This window comes from Micropterus salmoides, unplaced genomic scaffold (assembly GCF_014851395.1).
Source record: "Micropterus salmoides isolate LMB-PRFRI ecotype aquatic unplaced genomic scaffold, ASM1485139v1 Ms_hic_scaffold_5, whole genome shotgun sequence".
Classification (NCBI taxonomy): domain Eukaryota; kingdom Metazoa; phylum Chordata; class Actinopteri; order Centrarchiformes; family Centrarchidae; genus Micropterus; species Micropterus salmoides.
Genome location: NW_024044237.1, coordinates 10,022,461 through 10,032,528, shown reverse-complemented (window position 1 = coordinate 10,032,528; position 10,068 = coordinate 10,022,461). Strand labels below are relative to the sequence as shown.

General features: G+C 39.7%; 2 protein-coding genes across 3 annotated transcripts; one reads left to right on the top strand and one right to left on the bottom strand.

Moving 5' to 3' along the window:
* The first annotated feature begins 98 nt into the window (after nucleotides 1–98).
* On the top strand, nucleotides 99–3,861 carry LOC119888772 (N-acetyllactosaminide beta-1,3-N-acetylglucosaminyltransferase 2). 2 transcript variants are annotated; one of them, XM_038699495.1, is made up of 2 exons: nucleotides 99–359; nucleotides 1,740–3,861. In XM_038699495.1, exon 2 carries the CDS (start codon nucleotides 1,744–1,746, stop codon nucleotides 3,121–3,123), a length of 1,380 nt encoding a protein of 459 aa, XP_038555423.1. In that variant the 5' UTR covers nucleotides 99–359; nucleotides 1,740–1,743; the 3' UTR covers nucleotides 3,124–3,861. The 2 variants fall into 2 exon arrangements, with proteins under 2 accessions (XP_038555423.1, XP_038555422.1); XM_038699494.1 differs by having other exon boundaries at nucleotides 1,737–3,861.
* Nucleotides 3,862–5,127: 1,266 nt separating this feature from the next.
* eif1ad (eukaryotic translation initiation factor 1A domain containing) lies at nucleotides 5,128–8,083 on the bottom strand. Its single transcript, XM_038699498.1, has 5 exons — nucleotides 7,916–8,083; nucleotides 7,460–7,578; nucleotides 7,261–7,369; nucleotides 6,169–6,277; nucleotides 5,128–6,058 (listed from the first exon to the last, which is right to left on the bottom strand). Exons 2-5 carry the CDS (start codon nucleotides 7,544–7,546, stop codon nucleotides 5,821–5,823), a joined length of 543 nt encoding a protein of 180 aa, XP_038555426.1. The 5' UTR covers nucleotides 7,547–7,578; nucleotides 7,916–8,083; the 3' UTR covers nucleotides 5,128–5,820.
* Between the last annotated feature and the right edge of the window lie 1,985 nt (nucleotides 8,084–10,068).

Here is a 10,068-nt window from a genome sequence, read left to right as displayed (position 1 = left end):
GGCGGGTGGTCACCCATGGGCGTGACCACACTAATAACATGTCGTTCCTGTTTGCTCTCTTTCTGTCAGTCGGTGGATCCCCTGTGTGCACACCTGTGTCCTCTAATATCGGATGTTGCTCACACAAATCTCAGGGGACTACAGCAGCCTGATTATTCTAGAAAAGGAAGCCCATCTTGAAGGACCACGAGACTGATTTGGATTACATCTTTGGTTCTTGTCAATGAGGGAATTTTGAATTAAATGTTTTACCGAGAAATTAGCTGATAGCTCAGATTACTAGCATGAACCACCAGCTTTGCTTATCAAAACCAAAATGATGATTTTTTAGTGCATTAAGGAGCCTTCACTTTGACCGGGTAAGCACAGAAAACTGCTGACTTTTTATATTTCAACACTCCAAGATGATCTCACTTTGTCTGTAAATAAAATGCAATAACGGTAATTATAAATTTCATACAGTATAATTATTATTATTAACATGCACATGTTGTGGACTGTGGTCATTTTATGTATTCATCTGCTGATGTAACTATGTTTACTCATTTTAAAGTGTGAATAATTGGCTCTCAGAAACTCTCCTTTCATCATTTTAAATAGTCAAGCCTGAAAGTTCATTCTTGACCTCAGTATTTGACAAAACAATTTTACCACAAGAAACATTTAGTAGCTGATCTGGAGCTTTTAATCATATCACACATTCTTGCCAAGCCGCTGGCCCAGTTGTCATGGAATTGTAGAAGCACATGATCTGAGAAATTTGGAAATCTGGAAATTTGAACATTTGAACATTTGCGATTGCATACCAACTGGGCAAACACCACCTGCTGATGAAGATCATGTGATGCAATTGAAAACTCCAGAACAGATACTGGACCTTCTGGTGAGATTGTTTTGTCAGCCTTTAAAAATTGCCTTATTCTCTGTCATTGCTTTTCCCTCATGACTCCCGACTTTGTTTTACTCTAGAACTTAGCCTCCCTGTCTGAGTACACGCTCAGTCTGGGCTTTCATGGTAGGGGAGACCGGGAGTGGTTGTAACACTTTTTGCTTCAGCAACTATAACTGGCAGAATTTTTTTGCTTGAGTTCTGAAACTTTTATACAAAGTACCCAAATTTGTTTACTACAAATGACACCAATTCAATCCTCTACAAGAATACAAGAATATCACAGACCCCATGAGTTGATGTTAAATACATGGTGTTCCTTTGTTTCAAACTACCCCACTACTGGGGGGGTTGCATAGGGCAGTCAATATTAAAATACAATTTTAGAATCAAGAAAGCCATAGTAGTATGTATAGGTGATGGTTGTAACACTTTGTAAATATGTTTTACAACCCACCCCACCCACATCAGCCATTGTTTAGCTAGCTGGTTTGAAATTATCAGGGTGAAAATGCATCACATGTTGCCTAAGAAATTACATTTTAACCTAATATAAGACATGTGATTTTATCTGCAATAGTATAGATACTAAACAAAAATGTACTTACCTCAAAATAATTTTTTCCTATAAATTCTGAATGTGCCTTGACCACCATGTGTGATCAGGGAGGAAGTACTGAAATGATCACATCACTCCTATCTCTAAAAAGTGGGACTGGTGATGTTACAACTCTCCCCATGTGACAAACATAACATAACATTCAATATATTTTTGATGTTCAAAAACTCAGTATCTCTTTTTACACACTTTAGATTTGTCCAAACTCACATACTGTTTTTGCATTAGCAGTTGAATGGCGCGGTGCTTCTGTCGCTGGTGTAACGTGCTATTCTGTCTATGCACGCCGTGCATCTGCCTGGCCCTGCTGTTCATCTACATTTCTGTCATGGTGTGTATGTCCATGAATGGCGGGGCACAGAAAAGCTTGGAAACTCTTCACTTTGTGGCCTCAGGAACCTGCAAGAACAAGAGCTTTGCATCACACCCTAAAGCTTTCTGGGAGGTCACCCCGGACAGAGATGCCTTCTGGAACCAGCTCCAGCTGGCCATCGACCGTCATTTCAACCCCATCCTACACCAAAACAACACCAAAAGGAGATCTGAAAATAGTAACATTCATGAATCCCCATTGAGGCAAAGTTACTCAGAAGTTACCAACCTGGACAGCACAAAGAGAAACTTTGACGAGCTACCACAGGAGATGCAAGACTTTGTGAGGCACATGCAAAGGAGGGACTACCCAACCCTCATCCAGCCAGATGGAGTATGTGGAGCTGGGGCAAAGGATGAGAAGGAGCCCGTTATGCTTCTCCTGGCCATCAAGACAACAAAGCTGAATTTCCAGAACCGACAGGCCATTCGGCAGACCTGGGGTCAGGCGGGATGGGTAGCAGGAAAGATGAGCAACAGCAATGGAGGAGAAGAAGCAGGAGGTTATGTCCGCAGGGTGTTCCTGCTAGGCAAAGAAGAATCTCAGGAGCTGGATGAGGCTTTACTTCAGTTACTGCAGATCGAGAGTAACCTTTATGAAGACATTCTGCAGTGGGACTTCAATGACACGTTTTTCAACCTCACCTTGAAAGATGTGTTGTTCTGGAGCTGGTTCTCACACTTCTGCAGTCAAACTCGCTTCGTCTTTAAGGGGGACGACGATGTCTTTCTCAACACCCCGAAAATGATAAACTACCTCCAGGACCAGCTAAAGAAGCCACAAGCACACAAGACCATAAAAGACTTCATGGTGGGAGATGTCATAGATGTAGCCATACCCATCCGAGTCAACAACTCCAAGTACTTCATCCCAGACAGCTTCTACAAGGGCTTCTATCCTCCATATGCAGGGGGTGGAGGGGTGGTGTACTCAGGCCTGTTGATCAAACGTCTACACTACATTTCTAAAAGGGTTCACATGTTCCCCATTGACGACGTTTTTGTTGGGATGTGTATGATTCGGCTTAATGCTTATCCTGTCCACCACCCTGCCTTCCTCACGTTTGACTTTCCGGAAAAGGAAGGGGAGGAGCTGTGTGCGTACCACACAATCCTATTGGTACACAAACGAAGCCCCACCGAGGTTGTTAGACTTTGGACGGACATGAAAAAGACACAGACACAGTGTTGGGATGTGCCCCTGAGAGCTGCTGACAAGAACAAAATCAAACAAACACTATAAGTGGATTATCCCCTGGCCATTTTTTTTAGCAAAGTTAGTTGAAGAATGTTGCCACTATAGTCTGATAGTAAACATTTTGGTGAACTTTGGTCAGAAATATGAAGAGGTAAAACTGTGGGAACTAGCGTCTGTTTTTAGTTATTCCAGTTATCCATGTTCTGCTGTTATATTTAATTATACTAAATTAAACATGCCAACAGCATATAAGCACATCATTTCTAAACCAGTGTTTTTGCACATTTTACATACATGTTTTTTTTTACTTCTATTAAGGCTATATTATATAGATATTACATATAATCAGACATGGATGTTAACTGCAACTTGACAGGTTGGAGGAGGCATAATTCTTGTTGCTCATGAATTCAACTTTTAGTTTGTTAAAGGAACAATGTGTTCGTTCTACCCTCAAATTACCTCTATTTAAGTATTTAAAATGTATTATCAAAGCAAAGGTGTTATTTAGGTGTTAATATGAGATTGAGTTTACAGTGGTTGAGCCAGTTTTGCAGTACTGGAAACTGGAAAGGTCACCAATCAGTACACTTACATAACCTGAATTAGGTGCTGTGCTGATGTCAATCAGCTTCCAGTGATGTGAAAAGTTGGGTTCCACCTCAATTAGGTTGCTTAAGAAAACTGTCTGTGATGAATGTGTAAAATACACTCTTATACATTCCTGTAAATTTGTTAATTTTTTTTTCATATCCCAATAAACTTTCAACACGTCCTGTTTTATTTCTGTGAAACCAAGTCCTCCTTAATGACCAGCCTTTGTCAGAAACTGAAGCAAAGTCCAAAAGACTTTTTTACACTCTGCTTTGCGTAAGCGTCAATTACAGACACTTGTGCTAGTGATGTAGTGATGTGCCGGTATGAAAGCAAAGTCCAGAAAACCAAATGTCATAATCCAAGTGTCTGGAGTGCAGAGCTCTGGGAGGGGAATGACAACAAAACTGAAGTCATACACAAAATGTGGACTTTCTGGTTTTCTTCATTTGTGACAGGGCAGTGGTTCCCAGTAATATCTTCCTGCCCAGTGACCACAGATATAAACTGGCTATAAATTAGCTAACTCTGGCTCAGTGGTTGTGTTGTGCATGGCATCTAAACTAATAAGCAAGTAAACACAGAAAAACACTGAGAAGCAGAATGAGTTGTCCATTATGGAAACTCAAGCTGCAAAGCATGTGCTTTTGACACCATCAAAAAATTAAAACAAAAAACTAATCCACTAATTCAATGAGCCAACATAACTGGTAACACCAAACTTTTTTTTTTTATGTTCACCCATTTTATATTTAGATTTCCTTGTTCTGAATGTTTTGATGACACTATTTAAATATTACAACACATCTCTGCAAGCTCTAAATGCAATTATTAGTTCTATTGAAAGGAAGATTGTAACTCTCAAGAGCGTAATTTCCATTGGGTATGTAGGGACATCATCTCTCTGAAGTGTGCCAAAGCTGCCAGAATCCACATGTGAAGAGTGGATAAAAAAATGTTCAGTTCATGTGATTTGCCATTTATGCTTACCACGCGTCCACAAGACCGTTTTCTTTTTAGTAAAGATGCAAATACAAAATATTCTACCAATGATGATAATAATGTATGAATGCAGAAAATAAATATTTAGGGGTTTCTTTATTCTTTGCTTGAAGACTTCATTGTACCCTGAATCCAAACCAACACCCTTGGCTCATCTGATTGTTTGTTAAAAATGTAAAAATATTTGCACTTTTAAAGACCGTGGTAGCAGCCATATTTGTTAGTCTGTTGCAAAATGTAAGAATTATTAATGTTTAATAAAAAAAAAAGTTTTCAGCAAAAATATTTTCACATTGTGAAGGTACGCACTCAGCACTGTGGTATCTGAAGCACACATTGTCTGACTAATGAAGTTTCCCCTCACACCTGGGGGGGAAAATGCATTAAGAGACTCCCTGTAGAACTGGTTCTACCACAAGAAAAAAACACAATGCTCAGCATTTTTACATGAAATGTTGTGAGCTCATGTTTTGAGAATTTTGTATTTATTTTCGTATCCCTGCTTGTATAACTTCTGCACTTTTTCCTGAAGAGTTGTTTCTTTAAAAAATGTGAAAAAAAACAAACACTGTTTACGAAAACAAAATGTTGACTTTTTGAAGTGGAAGACGTGGGGACAGGATGATGTTAGGAAAAATAGCTCAAGAATTCATCTATTTCCTAAACACACATCATTACACAAACACAAAAGCAACTGGGCAAGGAATGTCAGGAAAAGATGAGGCACAAAGCAGCACAGTGGCCAACTATTAAGTACATGATACAAGGTCAGTTGAAACTAGAGCATTTAATAAAAAATAAAAATAAAACATCTTTTGGTGCTTGAGACCAATTGAATTACATAGGCTATCAGCAGTATTCATTTGGAAATCAAATCAACACAGTTAGCACTACTCTGTAAAGGGTGGTACCAGTTCAGGTCACTACAACAATACCCTTCAGAGGAGCAGCAAAACTGAAAAGTTGTTTAAATCCTCACCACGCCCTGCACTCCTCAATCAATCATTTTACACAGGCAACAGACAACAGGCTGCAAGACCTGCCGAGGGAGCTGTTGCACGAGGACCGTCCTTTCAAATCAGTCAGCGGTAATGGCAGCACTCACACAGCTGTCACTCTCGATTGTCCGTGTCCTCAGCGCTGCCACTAGGAACCATTCTCTGTCCTTCCCTCTTTGCTATCATCTTCTTCCTCACTGTCCTCCTCGTCCTCACTCTCGCTGTACTGGTAGTTACAGCGGTTGGTGTTTACGAAAAGGTCGCTCTCGTCATCTTCAGAGTCGCTAACTTCCTCTTCCTCATCTTTCTTCTCCTCTTCCTTTTCCTGCTGATTGTTTGCATGCTGGTTCTCCTGCTCCAGTGGCTCCTCCATAAACCCTTCTGGCCTGGAGGAAGTCAAGGGAAAAACCACAATACACCTGGTTACACTTGACAAAATCATGCTGGTTGTGTGATGTGTGTGTGTGTGTGTGTGTGTGTTTGTATTCCCACTGACCAGTGCTGTTGTTTTTGCAGGTACTGAATGTGATCTTTGTAAAGAATGAAGCTGATCTCTGCCTTCACCTTCTCTCCTTCCTCGATGGGATCCACAATGACATAGTCACCTTGGGGATCAGAGAGCAGACATATTTAAATGCAGAGAAATAGCCAGTACCAACTAGTATGTAATCACTTACAATATTGGCCCCTTCTATTGGTATCATATCAATACCTAATTTCTTGCACACATATGAGCACTGTACATTTTGGAGCTATATTAGACTGATGATATTTTTGTGCATTTTAGAGCCTATATGAAATGAAAGATCCCATCCTCCAGCTGCATGCGGTTTAACATCAAGTGTGCAAAACAAATCAATACATTTTGTTCATACTTCACATTTATACGGCATTTCTCTGTGAAATTCTCAATCCTTGGCTACATTTAAAAAGGTTCCCCGTGGTTTTTTGACCTCTAGTAGCACTATAGGGCAATTTTCTATGAGCGGATTGGAGTTTTGTTTTGTCTCATTTACGCACACAACCACACACATACACATATGCAGAACACATTCCTGCTAATATTGTCACACAGTGATCTACAGGTGCCAATAGTGGACAGGCAGCAGTGTGCCAGGTGAGGTAGAGAGGAAGACTGCAAGCAAGCATAGGCGTAAACAATCCCGGATTCAAAATGTTTTTTTTTTTTTAAATCGGCATTACAGATATTATACAAGTAAGAGAAATGCAGTCAACAGGTTTGTTAGACCTCAAAGACCTTTGATGATTGACTGATAGTGTTAAGATCTCTGTAATCTTGTTGCAACTGTATGAGATTTTCACAGTAAGACAACTGTCTCAGAATATATTCAAGTTTTATACTTTCACAAGTATTATACTTTCAGAAAATATCATGTCCCGACAAACATGAAATTTGATATAAATATACATTTTTTAATAAAACTAATACAGTAGAATTCAATACCGTAGATATGCAAATGTGCATGATATAATAACCATAAATATTCATACCAGCATATAGCATGCAATCCTACTCTGTAATAATCTATAATACATATATCTATAAGCAGCTGACTTCATCACCTACCTCTCTTGATCCAGATGTTTTTGCGGAACTTGGTGGGCATGCTCACCAGGAAAGTCTCCCCCTGGGCAGTGACAGCTTCATGGAGGTTATTACCCCGGCTACTGATGACCTACAAGTCCACAGGAAGAGGATGGAGACAGAGTCAGGAAATGTCTTGCTGTTACCTGTAATGTGTGTGGTTGTAAAGTACTTAAGTCACCTTCACGATCTGCTGGTTTTCTGTGGGTGTGACAAAGTCTCCAAGAACCTCCTGGACAACGTGTTTCCGTTTGGTGGCCTGAGACATTATAAACGGTGAGATTCAGGTTCCTTCGCCAGCTGAAACAAGAAGAGAGCGAGGTTAAAGTGCTGATCTGATTTCTGAAAATAAACAATAGCTAAGCTCACACACATTAGTTGCCAGTTAACGTTAGCTCAGCAACGTTTATAAAACTTTGACTACCAAAGTGGTTTCAATGATGGATGGACGAATGACAACACTTCACCTTCCCTCAACTTAACGTTACTGTGCAAGCTAGCTACAAACGTGGGCAAATAGCTGTTTTCTCACATCAGCTCGCTAAGTTACTGATTTAGCTGTTAGCTGACTAGGCTAACATGAGCTATCTCATAACGCATCCTCAGTCTAAACCACATTAGTAGATTACAGGACAACCTTGAAAGAAAGAAAAGAGTAACTGTATCTTCTTGGTGCAGAGTGTTTCTGGGCAGCCAGACAGCGGCAAGAAATTACTTTACAAACAAGACACGTTGTATTATTATATCAGTGAAACACACGCGTTCCAGTTTTCTGACAACACGTTCTTCTTCTTCTTCACATGGATTTCCGGCAGTTTAGACGCTTCTAGGCGTATTACTGCCCTCCTCAGGAAGTCCTGACAACACGTTACACTTCCGGTGTGAAGTGGTCTACCCTTTTCCTTTTCAAAATAAAGATCCCCCCCCCCCCCTTTTATCTGTAGCAAAACAGCCATGCGATGCGGGTTAAACATTTCACACAAAGAAGTGGCCATTATAATTTAACTTTGTAACTTAATCATCAATAGTTATTTATTGTCTGAACTCATAATTGTATAAAATAGAGTTTTGTTTCTAGAACACTGGTCTTATTTTCAGTCGCTTTGCATTGTGGGAAATAGAGTTTTGTTTTCTCTCAATTTGAGTATTATTCAAGATCACTAGCATTCAATAAAGCTCCTGTTACCACATCCTGCTCATGGTTACATGGGTATAAAATAAGTTTTTCTTTATTAATGTCAGCATTTTCTTCTCATGAATTATTAAATACTTATAAGCAGAGTACATAAGGGTCCAGACAGACCATAATAGCAGTGTGTGTTTATTAAGGAATATGTCGTTTTCATAGAAGGTCACTATGATATTTTAGAAAGTTGATGCTCATTTTGGTTTATTAATTAACTATAGACAATATAATCTAATCACAGTCAAATGTAATATTGAAGTTATTTGTATTTATCGTGAAAGAGTCATTCTGTTGCTCCAGTTGTGATGACCCTCTCATTGTCTGGAGGTTGGCAGGACAACCTCAGCAGGCAATTCGCTGAATTAGGAGGGTCGTCAGTTTATTGCGCTCACCTGGCCCATGTATTCATGTTCAGTCTCGGAAGGACGTATAAAAGGCGGAAGTACGATGTAGGTGTTAGAGACAGCACGTTTAGAGGGAAATTTAAATTGAGAGGCAGTTTCTGAATTTGTGTGATTAATCGTGATTTTGTATTGTTTATTGTGAGGATTTGTTTGAAGGGGTATTGCCTGACGCCCTGTATAGGTCCGGGAACGATAGGCTACTCCTGAACAGGTCTTTGCAAACTCAGCTGCACTCCAATACGGGCACTATTAATAGAAACAGGGGAGATGCCCTTAGAAATAAGAAAACATAAACTTGGTTTGAAGTATTTAATGAAATTAAAAGGACATAATGAAAAATTACAATAAAATTAACAAAAAGCAGGTAGAGTCAGCATTGGGTGTTTATGGGAAAAGCAAGGAGGATCAAAACAAACTTAACAGAAAACTTCAATCTATGGCAGATGAAATTGGTATTGTGAATTTGAATGTATGTCGTTCGGATATACCTTCATGGTTGATCCCAGATCCCATTGTTGAGTTATATTTTATGAAAAAAATAAATATGTCAGAGGCTGTAGTGAAGGAGATAAAAGTCCGGATGTGTCAATTATGGGGAGGCCACTTACAAATTTATACTGATGGGTCAAAGGATCCTGAGAGCGGTGAAGAGGCTTTTGGTGTTAGCATTCCAGAAATAGGTTATAAAAAAGGGTGTAGGATTCCAGATCACATGTCAGTCTTCATAGCAGAGCTCGTGGCAGTTCTCTGGGCATTAAGGTGGGTTGAAGATAATAAACAGGAACATTCAGTCATATGTAGTGATTCAGCAGCAACTCTAATTACAATTAAAGATACTAAAACAGTCCAGACCTGATTCACTTGTGGAAATTATGCAGGTGTTGTATAGAATTCACAAAGCAGGGTATAAGGTGGGGTTTCTGTGGGCTCTGGCCCATATGGGTGTGGAGGGTAATGAGGAGGCAGATGAGGTGGCAAAGAAGGCAGTGCTGGAGGAAAGAGTTCAAATTAATTTACAGTATAGGTCACCAGACTACACAGAAATAAAAAAATGGATAGAAAAATCATGGGAAAATGAAAGGAAGAGGAGGATATATTACTCAGTACAAAGAATTGAAGAGAAAGGAAAATGTGCTTTTAGATGTAAGAGAAGAGATGAAGCAGTTCTATCCAGATTGAGGTCTGGGCACTGTGGGCTGA